The sequence below is a fragment of the Dendropsophus ebraccatus genome, chromosome 1 (assembly GCF_027789765.1).
Source record: "Dendropsophus ebraccatus isolate aDenEbr1 chromosome 1, aDenEbr1.pat, whole genome shotgun sequence".
Lineage (NCBI taxonomy): Eukaryota > Metazoa > Chordata > Amphibia > Anura > Hylidae > Dendropsophus > Dendropsophus ebraccatus.
This window is the reverse complement of record NC_091454.1, coordinates 47122510-47142979: the sequence shown is the minus strand read 5'-3', so window position 1 is coordinate 47142979 and position 20470 is coordinate 47122510. Positions and strand designations below refer to the sequence as shown.

At 39.3% G+C, this 20470-nt stretch overlaps 1 protein-coding gene across 1 annotated transcript in view; it reads right to left on the bottom strand.

Moving 5' to 3' along the window:
- Positions 1 to 350: 350 nt before the first annotated feature.
- Positions 351 to 20470, bottom strand: part of SLC23A1 (solute carrier family 23 member 1) — a 44589-nt gene continuing 24469 nt past the window's right edge. The window contains exons 6-14 of the mRNA XM_069954249.1: positions 19407 to 19588; positions 18739 to 18859; positions 18151 to 18307; positions 13081 to 13228; positions 10312 to 10417; positions 7218 to 7347; positions 4584 to 4727; positions 2562 to 2657; positions 351 to 1044 (exon numbers count right to left, since the gene is read on the bottom strand). Coding sequence (XP_069810350.1) covers positions 800 to 1044; positions 2562 to 2657; positions 4584 to 4727; positions 7218 to 7347; positions 10312 to 10417; positions 13081 to 13228; positions 18151 to 18307; positions 18739 to 18859; positions 19407 to 19588 — 1329 coding nt within the window. The 3' untranslated portion in view covers positions 351 to 799. The remainder of the gene's footprint in view (positions 1045 to 2561; positions 2658 to 4583; positions 4728 to 7217; positions 7348 to 10311; positions 10418 to 13080; positions 13229 to 18150; positions 18308 to 18738; positions 18860 to 19406; positions 19589 to 20470) is intronic.

The window sequence follows — 20470 nt, the reverse complement described above, 5'->3', positions numbered from 1 at the left end:
ACAGAGCAAAAGGGGCGGATTACGCAAGGAAATATTTCCGCCTGAAATCAACTGACGCTGAATTCCGAGCAGAATATAAGCAGAATGTAAGCAGAATCCCTGCGTATTCCGCTAGGAAAGTGTTCAGCTCGTAATCAGCTCTTGACAAATTCAGCGCGGAATACTCGAGGAATCTGCGCTGAATCCGCATGCATTCAGCGCTGAAATTCAGCGAGCATTTGGCGAGTAAACTAGACTATACCAGCATATATACTAGAATCCTCCCCCCCCCCTTTTTTCCCCATTTCCGCGCTGATTCAGCGCGTAATTTCCGCTTGTATTACGCTTGTATTCTGCGGTGAATACGCGCGTATTCCACGCTGAAACAGAAAATCAGAGCCCCATTGGTTTGTATAGGCGTCTGCTAGCTGAAGAATAAACATGTTCATTCTTCTGGCGGAAAGCGGATTAGTTCAGTGCGAAAATTCCACCGTGTGAACTGCAGAGCAGAATTTCCATTCAACACAATGGATATTAGCTCTGCATCTATTTTAACGGCTGAAATTTCAGCGCTGATTCAGCGCAGAAATTCAGCTGCTTTTGCTCTGTGTGAACTAGCCCTTACAATGTAAATACCACTAAAAACACATATTTGGAAATACAGGATATAAAAGAACATGTGGATACAATATTGAACCCAAATGGGTCCATTTTACAAAATATTTATTTTTGAGTTTTACTCAACATTGCAATACTGACTTCAACAGATATTACGATATTCCATCTCTGAGGGCGTACAAGTTTTGGATTATATCATATATTATATTTTTGTCGAAAACGAATTGCTTTCCAGATCATGATTTACTATCTCTTTGGTTGTCTCTTTTTGAGCAGCAGCTTTGAATCCTTTAAAAACTGGACATATAGGCAGCCATCTAAAGCACTTTACTTTCTTAACTAATTTCATCCCACAAGGAAAATCATACGTTTTTAGGTCAGCACATGTGTCACTATTGGCATTTGCTCCTTGCTTCCATTGCACCAATCCTCGTTCTTTTTCTGAACCTGTAGAAAATATTTAGAAAACATTAATATATCAATGGAATATAGTACAGTAATCAATTATGCCTAATAGGATCAATACATTTGTAAAGGGTCTGAGGATGAAGGTAATTTTCTTACCTTCATCCTTCTCACTGTTTTAAGGAACTTTGTAGCTTATATGTAAAGGAGAGGTCTTGGTGCACTGGGGGTGGGACTACCACCCTCCAGTGCAATGATCCATACCAGCAAGCCCACCCCTCTTAATGAATATTGGGTGGTGCTCTGCAGTGACATTATTCCTTCACTCATCACCCCAGAACTCAGGATAATTACTCATTAGGGGCGCTGGCTGGGGGAGATTGGTGCACTGAAGGTGGTAGTCCCGCCTCCAAAGCACCAATTTCCTCATTTACATATCTAATAAACTACAAGGTTTCCAAAAAAAGCACTGAGGATCAAGGTAAGAAAATTACCTTCATCCTTAATGCACATTTTGAGCATGTATAACCTACAACTATAAAAAATGCTGGACAAAGAAATCACCGTTTACAAATGAATACTTTATTATTATATATCAAAACAAATTGAATTGAAACCATTTAAAAAGGGAAGCAAAAACGCGGCGTCGGGTGAGTGGCGACACTTGGCAGTTTACATTTTGGACCCGGAGGCTTAAGTATTACTTGTTTTTTATTTTATTTTTTGCTTTGTAGCCTAATATAGCACATGTGATTTTGCACTTTAATCTGCACTTGCAGCAATGTATACATAGGTCATTCAAGCACTTTATGAGTCCTTAGTTTACTTGCACTACTACACTTTCTGTGCCTCCGGGAGTCAACTGACATACCATTGTTTGTTCAGCCTTGTAAACCATCTGATGTATGTAATGTATAGTTTTTGCTTCCCTTTTTAAATGGTTTTAATTCAATTTGTTTTAATATATAATAATAGAATAATAAAAAGTATTCATTTGCAAATGGTGATTTCTTTGTCCAGCATTTTTTATAGTTGTAGGTTATATGTATTGAATTTGATGCTTATGGATAGTGGTGACTGTTGGTCCCTTGTTAGGTTATTTACATTTTGAGCATGTACTAAATCTGGTTTTGCCATTATTATCCAGTTTCATAATTATATTTAGGTCCTCTAGTTTAATTCCATTTTATATTTCATTTTACTTTTGAGTACTTTTGAGGGCTGCCATCAAAATACTTCCCTAACTCTAAATGAGTACAAGATTAGCAAAATTAAGATTCCCTTTAATTCTAAATGTCTGCATATGAAACCACACATTACTTAAAGCACTGTGTCTGAATGTAAATAAAACAACACTTCCTGCAGGACATATAGTAGCTAATAAGTATGGGGAGACTTGAGACTTTTAAATAGAAGTAAATTACAAATCTATATAACTTTCTGACACCAGTTGATCTGAAAGAAAAAAAAATCACTGGATAACCCCTTTAAGGCCTGGATGAATATTATTCATGGGCATTGTTATGTTTTACTGTATGTAGTTTACTAATATACATTACCTGGTATGGTATTGTCCAGGAAAAATGCTATGCAGCCTCCGACAAACATTTCAGTAGTTAGAAGCACAGTCAGTATCTGATCCAACTCTGGTAAACCTGTCAGCATTTAATCATTAGTGTTAGAGAAGGTGTAAAATCTTTTATCTTGAAGTGTCTTGTTCTCATTTATATTCTGTGCTTCATTAATTCCACAACAGCTATGTCTGCACACTGCAGAATGACAGAAACTGGACAGAGAAAGCCAATTTCTTTCTAGCTGAAGATCCAGGTTTTACTTTAGTATCACACACAAGATTTAAATTATGTGTAGAATTTCTTAAAAGGTTAGAATTGGATTGCCCTTATCAGCAACTCAACTTGTCAGATACTATATAAGTATGAAAAAAATTGTAATCATAAAAATCGTAAATTGTAAGTTGGAAGAATTTGTATTATGAACTCAGGTTTTGTGCACCTTATGTTGAACATCCACTTTTACCACTTGAGTAAACTAAACCCTTATGTTCTCACCCACCATAATTGTATAAAACTTAACTTTTAGTTATATGTGCCTATAAAATAAAAAAGGAGCAGTTAAGAAGACCTTGAATAAATGTATACAATGTCACGTTAAACAAGTCTGCCAGGCCAGCAGTACAGTTGCACATCAAGGCGGTCTGCAGATGTACACTATGGGAGCCAACATGAATCTGAACTTGTGCTGATCTTAAAACACACAGTTCAATACCAATCTAACTATAACAACATAAACTGGTCCAATAACTATTAACTTATAAAGTGAATTAACTTCCTTTCTAATGAATGCTTGTGATACTGGCCCATAGTAGAGTTTGCCTTCCTCATTCAGTCTGGAATACCATCAAAAGACAATGCAAATAGGTGGAGAGTTTGGCTTAAGTGCCATAAAACAAAATATGGTGCAAACACCTGAATATAGAGTCTAAATATAGTATAGTATAAGTATATTTATCCTTGTTGTGCACGGTTTAGAATTTAGGAGGATGTCTCTTGAGAGCCCATATACTTTAAACTGATGCAAGCAGCAAGTCCAGCAAATATAAGTGTATTGGGGTCTTAAAGCGTAACTGTCATTTCAGGGTCATTTTTCTGAAAACATTAAATATCAACAGTACAAGCGATTTTAAGAAACTCTGTAATAGGTTTTATGTACTAAAAGAGTTTCCTTCTGTACTGAAAAAGCAATCTCCCAGCCTCCCCCCTCACATCAAATGAAGCAGGATTTCTGTCTCCATTATGTGGCTATGGAGAGGGGAGGGGTTGTTAGGAGTGACTGAGCACGGAGCAGTCCTGCACAGCACAACACCCTGCAATCTTCCCTCAGTAAGTTCATAGATAAGCACTGACCTTTCTGACCCCAGAATCCTGCGGTTTAGGTACCCAGAGAGTCTACAAACAGCTGACCTTCATGTCACATCTTCCTGCTCCCTCATCTCCCTCAGCCCCTCCCCCCTTCATAGGCTTACAATGGAGAGAGCAGAGCCCGTCTTCACTGGCTTCTCTGTAATGAAGACGTGTTTGCCTGATAATGCACAGATAAGAAGTCAGGGGGGGAGGCTGGGAGATTGCTTCTTGAGTACAGAAAGAGGCTTTTTTGGCTGATGAAACCTATTACAGAGTTTCTTAAAATCGCTTATACTACTGATTTCTGCAATAAAAAAAAAACATGACAGTTACGCTTTAAAGGGGAACAGAATCAACTCAATATTTCAGTTTATTAATGGTCCATATAAAAATATGAAACGCTGTTCTAAGTAAAAAGAAAAAACAACCCCTAAAAGATAAGGGGAAAGAAAGGTTCGAGTTTGAGGTGACAGGCCTTCTTTACCATAAAATATGAATGTATATAAGCATGAGGGCTTTAATGTGTATGTTGACATATAGAATCAAATAGAATCATTACCCACCCATACACATGCATTCTACCCTGCCTTTGTTGATCTTGTTCGACATGTGTTTTTTTTAACCATAGTAACCATGCAACAGTATAATTATATCTCTCACCTGTTTTAATATAATCGGGATTTGAGTCCAAAAAGTTTGGAAGAACTAGTCCAAAAAACAGTGAAAATCCCAACACGAATAAGTTTCTAGATGAATTCATGTCAACAAATTGTAGATTAGACAGGCCAATAGCTGTAATCATACCTAAAATAATAGACAAATTAATAATAAATATATGTTTTCTTTGCCTTATAAAATGCAAAAATTCTAATACCATCTTATACCAAAAGAGCATATGACAAACGTTTTTCTTCCATATGTAATACAATATACCCTATTGAAACCAAAGGTTTCTTATACAAAGTTTCCTTTTGCCTTTTTAGAGCCATAACTTTTATTTTTAACCTCTTCACGTCAGCAATACATACATATACGTTCCTGCTGCACATACCCCATGCAGCAGGACCGTCTATGTACTTTCCTGACTGTGACGGGCTTTGATGTGTACAGGACCGCTGCAGTGAGAGCGAGCGGTCCCGCACACATTAGTGCCCCAGGAGACAAGGATATTGACAGGCAGCTGTGGTCCCCCTTAAAGGGAACCCTGGAGCATTGTATTAAGCTCCTGCAGCAGCCACGGAACATAGGTCCAGCTGCTGCAGGAGCTTTATACCGGAGAAAAATGAGTTTAATCACTTGAGCGCGCCACAGGCAAAGGCGGAGAGGTAGTCATCTGGGCAGCTCCATGCCCGTGTCACTGCTCTCTGCCTGTCCGCACGCTTGGAGGGGATGATTGACAGCAGAGAGGTCCATTACTAAGGTATTCAGTGAGAGGACAAGCTCCTGTCACTGACTGATCGACGGGGAGGGTTGGTCACTTACCTCCATCTATGTATAGAGTCTGCTCTCAGGGAGGCTCTATGCACAGATCGCCGATTACACTGATCTATGCTATGCTATGGCATAGCATAGATCAGTATATGCAATCTATTGTTTAAAAAGTGTTTAAAAAGTGTTCTAAAAGTATTGAAAAACCCTTATAAACCCCCCCAATAAAAGTTTAATATATCTCTTGCCCATTATAAAAATATAAAAATAAATAAATAATAAACATATATCATAGCGTGCAGAATTGTACGATCTATTAAAATATAACATTATTGTTCCGGCCTTGTGAACGGCGTAAATGGAAAAAAAAACCACCAGGATTGCTGATAAAAAGCAATGAAAATTTTTCTGTTACACCAATATGATATTAATAAAAACTAGAGACCATGGCGCAAAAATGACACCCCGACCAGCTCTGTAGGTGGAAAAATAAGAGCGCTATGGCTCCTAGAAGACGGGGAGGAAGATTGTGTTAATTTGACGCAGACATCCGTACATCAATTGTCTCGGTCTTGAAGGGTCTAAAGACCATTTAAGAGGTTTATTTTGGGGGGGGACAAGTTTCACAATTTAGTTTATTGCAAAACCAGACAACTTTTTAGAGACCAAATTTAGTTTTATGTTTTACTACTCTTAAAAAAACAAAACCTTTTATTTATAAAAAATGCTTTGTATCACTGTATTCTTGGAATAGGAATTGGTTAGTTTGTCCCATTTGTAATATAGTCCCAGAAAGTTCTAGAAACTTTTAGACAGTCCCAGAAAGTTCTAAACAATTCTGGACAGAAGTCTATACTCAGCACTAAATATTTCACAAATACTCTTAAGCTCCTATTACATGGGGCAATCAAGGGGAGCAAGCAAGCGCTGACTTGTCAGGTCAGCACTCACTTTCTCCTCGCTGCCAGCGCTATTACACTCGCCGACTGCGAGCTGGTAAGTGCAGGGGGAGGTCAGGAGTTGCAGGACGAGCCCCCTGGACTATTGTTCGTTCAGGGACCCCATAGGAGAAAGTGGCAGCAGCAGATCATTGCTATCCTAGTCGTTTGTCTTTAAACATGTTGAATGGCAACTAGAGATGAGCGAACCTGGAGCATGCTCGAGTCTATCTGAACCCAAACTTTCGGCATTTCATTAGCGGTGGCTGCTGAAGTTAGATAAAGCCCTAAGGCTTTGTGGAAAACATGGATATAGTCATTGGCTGTATCCATGTTTTCCAGACAACCTTAGAGCTTTATCCAACTTCAGCAGCCACCGCTAATCAAATGCCGAACGATTGGGTTCGGATAGACTCGAGCATGCTTGAGGTTCGCTCATCTCTAATGACAACAGAAGACAACAAAGACATCGTGCATGTTGGCTGATCGTTGCCTTTTATTACACAAAGCAATTAACAACTAGGAAAATACACCTGGGAACAAACAATTTTTGTAAAATATAAAAAATATTAATCTGCGTATTATAAAGGCAGTTTCACTAAGCTAGATAGAGAAGTATAGGGTAATAACAAATCAGCTTTAACACTTCAGAACATAAGTGACATCTGATATGTCTCAACAATGTTGAAAGTGCAAACCACTATGTGCTCAGTGTATGTTTATCCTCCGTCTACTGAAATTGGATTTGTGACCTATTCTTAAATAAACATGATATTTCCATGACTATCTCTTCGGTGAAATGTTGTTTGCTCACCCCTAAGAATTGTTTTCATGGCCTCAAAATAGTTTTTTGTCTTTCTGTGTACATTGCTATATCTATTCTAGGTTGGACAGAGATACAGAGCTTGTCATTAGCTTTTGTTCTTACCAAACAATGCACAGAACATTCCTCCAAGTATAGGGTCTGGAATAGAAGCAAACAGAGCAGTAAATTTTCCAATTGTCCCCAAAATGAACATGATCCCAGCACCATACTGCACAACTCTTCTGCTGCCGACCTAATAGGAATGTAATTAACAAAAAGCAGAACATTACACACAGCTTCATACAGCCTTTATAATAACCCAGAGTACAATATACATAAACTTTAAATATTTCTGCAATAAATGATGCTATCAATGTGAAGTTAAACTATATACTACAACCATTAAAAGTACTTGTGTAATGTAACTCCCACATGACAGCATAAATATATGCAGACTGAGGGGCTATGTTCATGCTTTGTGCTGTGACCTAAAACCTCTTGGGGGTCTTGTTACAGATTTTTTATAGGAACCCAGTGCCCCGAAATCTAAGGCTGCATCAATCTCTTTTAATCCCTTGCAAATACAGTAGATATGTGCTAGGGGAGGATGGATCCTGCTCCATATGCAGCGGGAGATGGCTGCTATCAACAGCTGGCATTTGCCATCAGTGACTATCATTGGCATTTGTGCTGATCCTGGTCATTTAACACCCAGATGCTGTTGTCAATAGCAACATGAGTAACTATTGTGGTAAGAAGCCTTGTGACAGTCCACTCAGGCCTCATCCATACCCACAATGCAAGGGTTACCCATGCATTTTGATAGCAACCAGTGGTTTTCTGAATCTCTCTATGGCTCCAGTAATAAGATCGCTCTTACACCTTGCCATTGGCATGATGTAATATGAGATCAGCAATTTGACAATGTATAAGGAAAGTAGTGTACTGAGAAAGCAATTACTAGGAAAATGGGTCCTCAAACGGCTCCTTAGACAACGAAACTAAGTTGTAAAACAAAAAAACTGGAAAAAAAATTATACTGTTGTTATACTATAGACCTGTATGACAAACATGTCAGTTGTACTTCACATGTAATTGCGTAAATAACAATCCCTCTCCTCTAAAATCTTTAAATAGTGTATTTTTTATATTCAGAGTACTTCAGGTTTAATTCAGAGTACTTGTTTTTTCAATGGATTTTTAAAACCCTCCATATTTTTGATAAACTAACCTTTCAGAGTGGTGAAGCTCCCACTCCTGCTGTTATTGAGCTATTAAAAGCATCCTCCATGGTGCCCAGCTATTTCTAAATATCCACATTTTAGGGGTCAGGACCAGAGCTGTTTATCAGTGATATACATACATATACATAGGCTTCCTTTCTCTTATTTCTCTGGCCAATCACAGCACAGTACATACTCCTCTCTGCTATCCCATGATATACAGTAGCACTGGAGAACAGACTGGCACTGGACTAAACATAGTGAAGTACATGCACATGGTAGACCCTGTTTTACCTGTAATGTGTCCTGATCTAGCTATTACTAAAGACAGATGTCCCCAGACAACCCCCTGCTGACAGCAGATTACATCACAGTGAGAAATAGCATATTTACCCTGAACTAAATGTTATTAAATGCAGTCACATTTTTCTTGTGTGTCTCTAACTGTTAATGTATACAAGTTAGTATGGCGGTTTTATGTTATCGTACCACAACTCCTTTGATCATTATTTTTATTTTTTTTGCCACAATTGTTAAAGTATAACTGCCATTTAAATAAACTTTTAATATGTCACACAGACACGCCAAAACTCTCAGTGGGGGCTCTCAAGACTGATCCTTAGATAAAGTTGGGAGAAGTGTGTGGCTATGTGCTTCACTCCCTGGTGCGCTGTTTGATCCGATTAACTTATAATGGACAATGAGTACTGTAGATGAATCAACAACTTTTGGTGCTGTAGCTCTAGTGAACTTTGGGGGTGAAACAGACCAGACCGTGTCCACCTGGAAATTTCTATATAGTGCATCTCTTACACCACTGAGTGTTATCATGGAGACCATCTCCTGCAATAAGATTGAGTGCCAAACCAGAGAGTGAGGCACTCAGTGAAGCCCTATATTTAAAGCAAAACTGTCATTTCAGGGCCATTTATTTTTAAACATTAAATATCAACAGTTCAAGCGATTTTAAGAAACTCTGTAATAGGTTTTATAAACCAAAAGAGTTTCCTTCTGGACTGAAAAAGCAATCTCCCAGCCTCATTTCAGAAGAAGCAGGATTTCTGTCTCCATTATGTGGCTATGGAGAGGGGAGGGGCTGTTAGGAGTGACTGAGCACGGAGCAGTCTTGCACAGCACAACACCCTGCAATCTTCTCTCAGTAAGTTCATAGATAAGCACTGACCTTTCTGATCCCAGAATCCTGCGATTTAGGTGCCCAGAGAGTCTACAAACAGCTGACCTTCATGTCACCTCTTCCTGCTCCCTCATCTCCCTCAGCCCCTCCCCCCTCCATAAGGATAGAATGGAGAGAGCAGAACCCGTCTTCACTGGCTTCTCTGTAATGAAGACGTATTTGCCTGATAATGCACAGATAAGAAGTCAGGGGGGGAGGCTGGGAGATTGCTTCTTGAGTACAGAAAGAGGCTTTTTTGGCTGATAAAACCTATTACAGAGTTTCTTAAAATCGCTTATACTACTGATTTCTGCAATAAAAAAAATTATGACAGTTACGCTTTAATGATTGGAGGGGGTCTCAGCACTGACATTCTGATCAATCTAACTTTTTGACATGTCTATGCAACAGGTCAAAGGTTTAGTTAAATGACAGTAATGCTTTAAGATCCGCAGCAGATTTGACGCTGCGAGTTAGCAGCAAAATCCGCTGCGGATCCAGTACTGTGAATTTGAATGGGTCCCATACACGCACCGGCGCCGAGCTGGTAATGTATGCTCGAGGCGGCCGGTGGGGCGGGTGGACGGGGGGCCTGGGCTGTGAGCTGCCGGTGAGCAGGTTTTCGGCCGGCGGCCCGGGGGTTAAAGGGGCCGAGTCCCATACACGCAGCGGATCCGCTGCATGTATGGGACCCATTCAAATTCACAGTACCGGATCCGCAGCGGATTTCGCTGCTAACTTGCTAACCAGCGTCAAATCTGCTGCGGATGCGGTAGGTGTGAACGTACCCTAAATGTGACATTTTTTTCAGGATTCTCACCTTTGTAATACCCAAAACACCTATGTTTGGACTTGAGGAGGTAGAACCATTTCCAGTTCCAAGCAATCCAGCAATAACACAGCTAAATCCTTCAATACATATTCCTCTGGAAGGCAAAAAATCTTTTTTTACATTTTATAGTGGACTACAATCACAATACTCTATTTATGAAGCCTGCTTCTAATAGTTATTATCAAAGTTGTAACACATACTACTATAAAACTATAAAATTAAAGCAAATGTACAACTACTGTAGATACATCACTTTTTACATAAACAAACTGGAGCACAGGGATGCCAGTGGCACAGTCCTTTTTTTGACCGGCCGGCCCTCAGTGTGACTATCTTCCCTCCCCTCTGTGACACAGCTGCATTGATTCTGATGGAACTGCGTCACAGAGGGCAGGGGGTTTCGTCACACTGGGGGGTGGCAGACCCATCCCCAGTGCTTTGTGCCCGGACGGTGCTCGGTAACAGAATGGTGCTGTGCACAGGAATCTATAGAGGTTTCTATGTAGCCAGCATATAATTTATAATTTAATTTACACTTTGTAATAAATTTGCCCAAAGCTAGTGTAGATTTGTGCCCAAATGTATGTAAAAAGTAAAGTGTCAGAGAGACATAATGAAATACTGACACAATAAATAAAACTTGCCTATAAGCCACACACATTTTTCACATGAAAGGTGGTCAGCGACCAAAAGTTGCAAACAGACGGTTGTTAAAAAAAAGCTTTTTGACACAAAAACCTTCATAGACATACATGTAACATGTAAATAGTATAACAATGTAATAAGGTGATAATGTGTTAATATGATGAGGAAGAGACTGGGGTGACTGAGAATCTGTTTCATTTATTGGTATTTACCATTTAGCGTGACTGAGAAGGGTTTTTACTAAACAGGGGCAGAATAGCGGCCATAAAGCTGCACATTTTGGGAATTGTCCTTGATCATAGAGTTTATGCTTCTCCAGTGTGCATGTTTAATAGGGCATTCTGCCAAAATCATAGATAGCAGTGTGATGCTATATGAAGTTGTCTCTGTTCAGCCAGAAAAACGCCCAGTGAGTCTGAGATTGTTTCTAACAAACCATTTGTTTAATTAGGAGAAGTTCTCTTATCGGTCAGCAACATGTAAAATAATGCTTTTGTTTATGTAAGTTTTGTCTACAACAAGTGTGAGGTACGCTTATAGATTTCCAACACAAGGGTATATAATATATACTACAGAGTGAATGATGTCATCATTTCTTGTTTTAGTCTTTTGAAACACATTAAGTTGGGCAGTTAGTTGAAGCTGGCAGCTTGAGGATTAAGGGTCTGTTCACATATACAGACTCGCAGCCAAAATCCGCTACGAGTCAAGGTCCTGGCAGGTCCCAGTACTACATAATCGCAACAGAAAGACCGCTGCGAGTATGTAATGCAGCCACCCCCTTAACCCCTTCTGCTGCCGCTCGGCTCCCGCTCTGCTGTCTGTGTACACATTGCCTCTTCTTCCTGCATGGGATCCCGGCGTCCTACTCTCCCGTCCAGCCAATCAGTGTGTCTGAAAGAGTATGTAATGTATATGTGTATGTAGTACTGGGACCTGCCAGGACCTTGACTCGTAGCGAATCTCGCTGCAAAACTGTATGTGTGAACAGACCCTAACAGTGGTGACTGACAAAGAGTGAAGAAGTGCTGAGGTGGGACCTCAAAGGGAGAATGACAGCCCTGCCTTCTGATGTAATAGCCTTGTGCTTTTCCCAAATACAGACATCACATGTGTCAAAGAAACCTGTTTGTATATTCTTGGTGTATCCGATATGTTGCATAATTACATACTACTTGTCTAGACCTGTTTTGAAGCCCTTCACTGTTTCTGCTGTGACCAGATCCTGAGGTAGTCTAGTCCACAGATTCACTGTTCTCATGGTAAAGAAAAGGGAAAAAAAGGGGGAAAAACCTGTGATACCTCAATACACCAGAAATAAGGGAACGGTGAAAAGGTGCTCACCTGAAAGCCACTTTGGCTTAATGCATAACACCCCTAGCTGGGGTACACATCCGAATCCATGGTCTAATGATGTTAATTCCATCAGTGAGGAACTACTCCCTCTCCGGACTGCCAAGCTGACTGTACCAAAAAACACGGGATACTCCCAAAATTATGGGGCCGTGGAAACAATAAATGTATGAGTAAAAAAACAAATAGCGTGATACTCTAGGTCAGGGCTGTCCCCAAAAGAAGGTAGCTAATAACTTGAATTAAAGGAATTTATTAACAAAAAACAGCACAGATATTTCGCGTTTCGAAGACATGTGTCCTCTTCATCAGATGAGTAATAGTGCACTATTACTTATCTGATGAAGAGGACACATGTCTCTGAAACGTGTCATATATGTGCTGTTTTTTGTTAATAAAGAATGCTTGTCCACCTGGGATTAAACCTTTCTTTCTCCAGGCAGAGGGAGAAAATAAATACTGTAAACGCAAAACTCAAAAAACAATGGCAGAATTGCTGGGGGAAGTTTTACATTAATTTTACTTTCCATTTTTTACATTAAAAAGTATATATATATATATATATATATATATATATATATATATATATATATATATATATATATATACCAAAATGGTGCCAAAAATACATATGATAAAAAAAAGGCTTTGGAATGCAAAGAATTAAAAAAAAAAAGTTGCTTACTCACACTGACTGGTCATGTTAATAAAATAGCAGTGATAGAATGTTGAACTAATTTCTATTAAGCTTATACATACCGATTAATAGCATGGACAGGTGGAGGGGGTGCTCCTGATAACCTTGCACAAGCATAATAATCACCCATAGATTCAATAATTCCAGCTAGTGTGGCACTGAACATTCCTAAAACACCAGCAATGGTAATGGAAGGCAGTCCCCACTGACCTAGTGTGGTAAAAAAGAACACCACTATTAAACACAGTTGTTTTTACCAAACAATAGTTGTACTTCTTTATTTAGTATTGTAAAATCTGCAGATACAAATGACTCTAGTCATTTTCATGTAAGTTCAATTAAGGGGGGGGGGGCGGCTAGTGGATGCATTTACCTTCTATCATTAATTAGTCACATTGATACTGTAAGGGTTATCCAGCCTTCTAGGTCCAAACAACTGTTTGAATCACCATTATATGGGAAGCAGTAGTGCAAGGAACTGCTTTGTCCATTTACAAGGCCACATAAACATTACAGAGCCGCTTTTAAACAGCTAATCGGTGGAGGTGAGGGGAATCAAAATCCTGTCAATCCAATATTCATGGCCTATTCGGATGATAGGCCATTAGTTTTTAAAGGCTGAATAACCCCTTTAAAGGAGAACTCTGGGCTGGGGTGACTTTTGGCAAAGTGCTGGGGAGGGGGAGGATGAAAGAAGTATCATACTGTCACCTCACCAACACTCTCCAACACTGGTGCCGGTATCCCTCAGCTGCGGTCCCCCACCCCCATCCACTTCTGAGTGGGGACCTGGGACATCACGTGCTAGGCCCACTAAGTCAGTCAGCAACTTTCATTCTCCCTCCCAACCCAGAGTTCTCCTTTAATTGTAATAGTATTTGTACCTTTGGGCACAATTTTACAAATTGTATATACTATAGGTATTTTCACGTGTAACAGTTGCAGTTATTTTTCCAGATAGAAATCAATTTGAAGGTGGATGGATTTCTGCAAACCCCATTTAGATTATTTTGTTAAAACAAAGCAAGTGTTTTTTTTTCTATAGAGAAGCCTAAGAAAACAAAATCTTTTACCCAAAGCATGCTGCATTTTATATTTTTCCTATAATATCATAAAAAAGAAGTGGAATTTTCACATGCTGCATGTAAAATCAGCTTTAGGGTGCGTTCACACCTACAGGATCTGCAGCAGATCTGCAGCAGATTTGATGCTGTGTTCAGTTATTTAAATGAAATCTGCTGCAGAAAATCAGCTGCAGATACTGTAGGTGTGAACGCACCATTAAAGAGGAACTACGAGGGGAAAAAATAATTCTACTTAGCATCTAAATGTGGAGCACTGTGCTGAGATCTAGCCAAGATTTGGGGTACACAAATCATTTGCACCATTTTGCTATTTCATTGACTTGATGGTCAATAAAATACAACGGGAGAAATAATTCTGCTCTATAAGGCTAGGTTCACACTATGTAACTGTGCGGCTGTATTTTTTATGCGGCTGTAAATGTGCGGATGAAACTCCGGCCGTGGGAAAAAATAGACATGCGGCTCAAAACATACGGTCATTTACTTTGAAATCTGGTTCAACTAAAAATAACAAATAAAATCTTAAGAAAGTGATGCAAACACCTCTGGATGCATCTGGGAAAGCAGGGACACAGTTTACATGAATTGCTATTACCGTGGTTTGCGATTATCTGCACTAATGCCGATGTCTCTCATGGTTAATCTATTAAAATAATAAAACACATTTTCGTTGTAATAAAGTCCCTTTCGTTGTTCAATAATTAAATTTAAACTAATCCATCATTTTGCAATTAAATATACTGTTAAAATAAATAGATATATAAATAAATGTATATTTATATATATATTTATTTTTTGACAGTATATTTAATTGCACAATGATGGATTCGTTAGAATTAAATTATTGACCAACGAAACTGAATTTATTTCAACGAATTGGGGTTTTATTAATTAAATATTAATTAGTACAGGAAGCTCCATAAGCCGTTAATTCATATGCCGGCAATAGAGCTTTCTGTACTAATCATCACTTTACTTTAATGAAAACATCAAATGTTTCTTCTAATTATATTATCACAATAGCATTATTAGAAGAAACATTTAGAATTATATGTGCGCTCAGCTGATTGGCTGATCGGCTGAGCGCACATATAATTAGCGGGTCCGCAGCACAGTGACTTCATTGTGCTGCGGACCAGCGAAGGGGACACATCGGGGTGAGTATAGAGCTCTCCCCACCCCCTCCCCAGCACTGCACCCCTCCCAGCAAGGAAGGGGGGGTCAGTTAACCCCTTCCTTGCTGGGATGGGTGCAGTCTGACATCAGTCTGGCCCCCAAGGGGTTAAGGGGAATGCAATACATCCTCCCTTAACCCCTTGGGGGCCAGACTGTAAGCAGCGATCTGTAAAGATGCAGCATACTGTAAGGAGCACAACACCGCTCACAATGATGGGTGTTGTGCTCCTGTTTGTGTGTTTTTTGTGTGTTTCTCCCTTTTTGTTTTTCAGATATCGGTATCCTGTGGATTATGTCGGATTCCGTGGACTACGTCGATGACCAGCGTTTTTTTAATGTTTTTTTTTAATAAAATGGTCAATGAGGGGTGTGGGGGTGTTTTTATTTGAATACAAATTTTTTTTAACTTGTGTCTTGTCTTTATTTCTTTACTTTATAGACTTAGTAGTGGAAGCCGTCTAATAGACGGAATCCATTACTAAGTTGGGGCCTAGTGTTAGCCGGTATAAAATGGCTAACACTAACCCCCTATTATTACCCCAGTACCCAATGCCACCAGGGGTACTGGGAAGAGCCGGGTGCCAGTGGTCCCGGAGCGTCAAAATTGGCGCTCCTGGACCGGGCGGCAGCAGGCTGGTAAGATTTAGGCTGGGGAGGGCCTAAAACAATGGCTCTTCCCACCCTGGTGTTACCAGGCTGCTGTCGTTTGGTTTTTAACCCGGCTGGTTATAAAAATAGGAGGGACCCTATGCGTTTTTTTTTAAAATAAATAAATAATAAAAAAAAAACGCATAGGGTCCCCCCTATTTTTATAACCAGCCGGGTTAAAAACCAAACGACAGCAGCCTGGTAACACCAGAGTGGGAAGAGCCATTGGTTTAGGCCCTCCCCAGCCTAAATCTTACCAGCCTGCTGCCGCCCGGTCCAGGAGCGCCAATTTTGACGCTCCGGGACCACTGGCACCGGGCTCTTCCCAGTACCCCTGGTGGCATTGGGTACTGGGGTAATAATAGGGGGTTAGTGTTAGCCATTTTATACCGGCTAACACTAGGCCCCGACTTAGTAATGGATTCCGTCTATTAGACGGCTTCCACTACTAAGTCTATAAAGTAAAGAAATAAAGACAAGACACAAGTTAAAAAATTTTTTTATTCAAATAAAAACACCCCCACACCCCTCATTGACCATTTTATAAAAAAAAAAACATTAAAAAAACGCTGGTCATCGACGTAGTCCACGGAATCCGACGTAATCCACAGGATACCGATATCTGAAAAACAAAAAGGGAGAAACACACAAAAAACACACAAACAGGAGCACAACACCCATCATTGTGAGCGGTGTTGTGCTCCTTACAGTATGCAGCATCTTTACAGATCGCTGCTTACAGTCTGGCCCCCAAGGGGTTAAGGGAGGATGTATTGCATCCCCCTTAACCCCTTGGGGGCCAGACTGATGTCAGACTGCACCCATCCCAGCAAGGAAGGGGTTAACTGACCCCCCCTTCCTTGCTGGGAGGGGTGCAGTGCTGGGGAGGGGGTGGGGAGAGCTCTATACTCACCCCGATGTGTCCTCTTCGCTGGTCCGCAGCACAATGAAGTCACTGTGTTGCGGACCGGCTCATTATATGTGCGCTGAGCCGATCAGCCAATCAGCTGAGCGCACATATAATTCTAAATGTTTCTTCTAATAATGCTATTGTGATAACATAATTAGAAGAAACATTTGATGTTTTCATTAAAGTAAAGTGAATCCATCTAACGAATCCATCATTGTGCAATTAAATATACTGTCAAAAAATAAATATATATATAAATATACATTTATTTATATATCTATTTATTTTAACAGTATATTTAATTGCAAAATGATGGATTCGTTAGAATTAAATTATTGACCAACGAAAGGGACTTTATTACAAAGAGAATGTGTTTTATTAATTTAATATATTAACTATTAGAGGCATCGGCATTCGGCATCATTGCCGGCTATTTTTTAAGTACTCCTTACGGACCGCCTGTCAATCCTTGGCCGCATGTCCAGCCGCAAACAATGGTCTTGTTCATTTTTTACGGGTCCGTTTACGATAGCCGTAGATTCATACATAGTGTGCACTGTGCAGCCGTATATCCTATACTTTCCAGCGTACGCATGAACCACCAAAAATACCGCCGCACAATTACAGCCGCAAATACAGCCGCACAGTTACATAGTCTGAACCTGGCCTAATAGTGTGTAACAAACCTGGTAAATTCACCAAAAGTTCTCCTCATATAAATATATATGAGATGGATTTAAAATTGTAGTCACCTTTCATGAGGTTTCCCACCGAGTGTATAAGAGTGTACTGAGTGTCCACTTGTGGAGTTTACCACATTCCAATTACTCTAAATTGTAAGTAGTGTAATGATGCTTTACACAGAGAGATTTATCTGACAGATTTTTTTAAGCCAAAACCAGGAATGAATTTGAAAAAAGGATAGATCCCAGTCTTTCCTTTATGGCCTGTTCCCTGTTTATAGTCAGTTCCTGGCTTTGGCTTCAAAGATTTGTCAGATAAATCTCTCTGTGTAAATGCACCATTAGAGTATGCTTCCTTGATGAGGCTGCCAGGATGAAACCAAACCCACTTTCAGTGGCCAATTGTGGTATTATTTTAATGGTAAAACGTGGGGACATTGGCCACAACATGGGTGTGGGTTCCACTTGCATACACCAAACACAAGATTAGGACACAAGGTACTGACAAGGTGAATGGTAATGCCCAGATGTCAGTTTATTTCTACATTTCCAAAAGAGAAAAATAACACAATGTAGAGTTCTACTCTAATTTGTAACAAACATACAGTACATAAATACATACATACATACATGGGTATGGAAAACGGAACCATGGAGAACTGGACATGATCTCTCCTCTTGCATCAGTTCTTGCTTTAAATCCATATGCTGTACTATCCGAAGGGAACACACCAGTCAGGGTAAGAATATAGCACAACAACCATGCTAACATTATAGCCATGATAATCTGCAATAAAAAGAATTTATATAAATAAGACACATAAGAATAACTGATACGTCATATAATGTAAGCATTAAAATGACCTGTATAGTCACATGATTTTCCATGTGCGGCCATCTTTTTTTATAGGAACACTGTCTGCACTGGACAGAAGGATATATTTAGAAGAAAGTGATGTAACTTTTCTTTTACTACGTACAACATGACCAATCCCTTAAATGTTGAATAGCAGTCAAATCTCTTAGAATGACATCTTCTGGTATTTTATGTTCTTTTATTGCTTTGTATGTTCACAGACAAAAAGCTACCATACCATACTGCTGTAAACCCTTATTGTGAGACTGAAACCACCTTGCTGTTGCCCTCAGTGACTGTTTTCATAGCCAGAAGGAATGCATGAAAGATCATTTGATTTTAGTTTGATTGTTTTTACCTACCGGAAACATTTTGAAGATTTGCAATTTATAAGTCTTCGTCCTTTTCCCAATTCTATAACAAGGTATATTAAGTGTAATGTTTCTGAGGTACTGTGCAAATAAAATGATCATTGTCAAGACTCTGAAAGAAACAATAAATAGATCATGGTTAGTCTATATATACTGTAATACAGCCAACTCAGTTTTGGAATGTTTGTCAAAGCCTGAAAGTGGTCCAAAACACAGAAAAGGTGCCGTTAACCAAGGAGAATATCAATGTTTGATGGGCACAATCAAGGCAGCCGTTGGTTAAGAGATCTTTTACACTCTAAATTGGTCCTGTTGTAGCCAAAATGGTATCCCAAAACCCCTATGTGAAAGGTTTAATAAAAGAGTCCAAAAATTCAATGTGTCTCCACTAGGGGGAGGTAACTACAGGTAGAATTTTTATGTCTAGTAGGAAGCTGCAGATTGTTGTTGTTATTATGCTCATTATTATTATTATTATTATTATTATTATTATTATTAACTGGATAATTTGAAGGGAAGAAGAAAAGATAGAGCTCTGTAACAAAACAAAAACAAAAAAAAAGAATTCTGGACCGATATAGTTAAAATGAAGTTAATGAAGTTTTTTCCTGATTTCATAAAACAGAAATTGTCAGGAAAGTTGATTACTTACTACTTACAGTATAGATATACCCCAGTGAGAACCTGCTCTTTCTCCTGCAGCTTCAAAGACAGAGAGACCAATCAAGGAAATTGTTGGTGCAACAGTAAGAGGTCCAATATAGTTGAGCAAAGCTCCTGGAAGACCAACAAATCCAATAACTATTTCAACCAAACTTGAAACTATAATTGATCCTTGTATCTGCAAAAAAACAAAAAACATTTCATCAGTTACAAAAAACACTGTATTTGAATTTTGTGTTTTGTGTTTCTGTTTTTATCTAAAATAGAGAATCTAAAGCTTTAGGCCCAGATTTATGAAGGGGTAAAAAATATACGCTGGTGTAAACTGCCCACAGCAACAAATCACAGCTCAGCTGTCATCTCTGTTAAAATGAAAGAAGAGCTGTAATGGGTAGTTTACACCAGTGTATATTTTACCCCCTTTGATAAATCTCCCCTTTAATTTTTAGTTTTCTTTCCTTCCTGAAGATGTATATAACATATTTTTAAATCACCGATAAGCCATGAGTGGTTTGGAATGTTGCTGCCAAGGATTTAATATTGGGGAAAGGTTTACTAAAGGAGTGCATTTTTCAAACTTTAGAATATCAGCAAATATAAGTCCTTGTACATGGGCTGAGCAGGTGTTAATAGCTAGTACTGATTAGAGCTCTTTAAATGAGCCTTCACATGCACCCTGGGCCGCACAAACAATCACTGGATAACAATGATTTTAATGTCTGTATGATAGGTACCATCAGCCTACAAACAAGCATTTTCTCTTTTGTTGGCTGATCACAGGCCCTTTTACATCAGCCAATTATCAGGAGTGAGCATTCCTACAAATGGTCCTTAGCCGATAATTAGCCTGTGGATGAGACCTTTTGGCAAATTATATTTTGAAGGTTTGATTTTTTAAGGTTATACTGTAATGGTGCGTTTACACAGACAGATTTATCTGACAGATTTTGGAAGCCAAAGCCAGGAATGGATTTGAAAAGAGGATAGATCCCAGTCTTTCCTTTATGACCTTATCCCTGTTTATAGTCTGTTCCTGGTTTGGGCTTCAAAGATCTGTCAG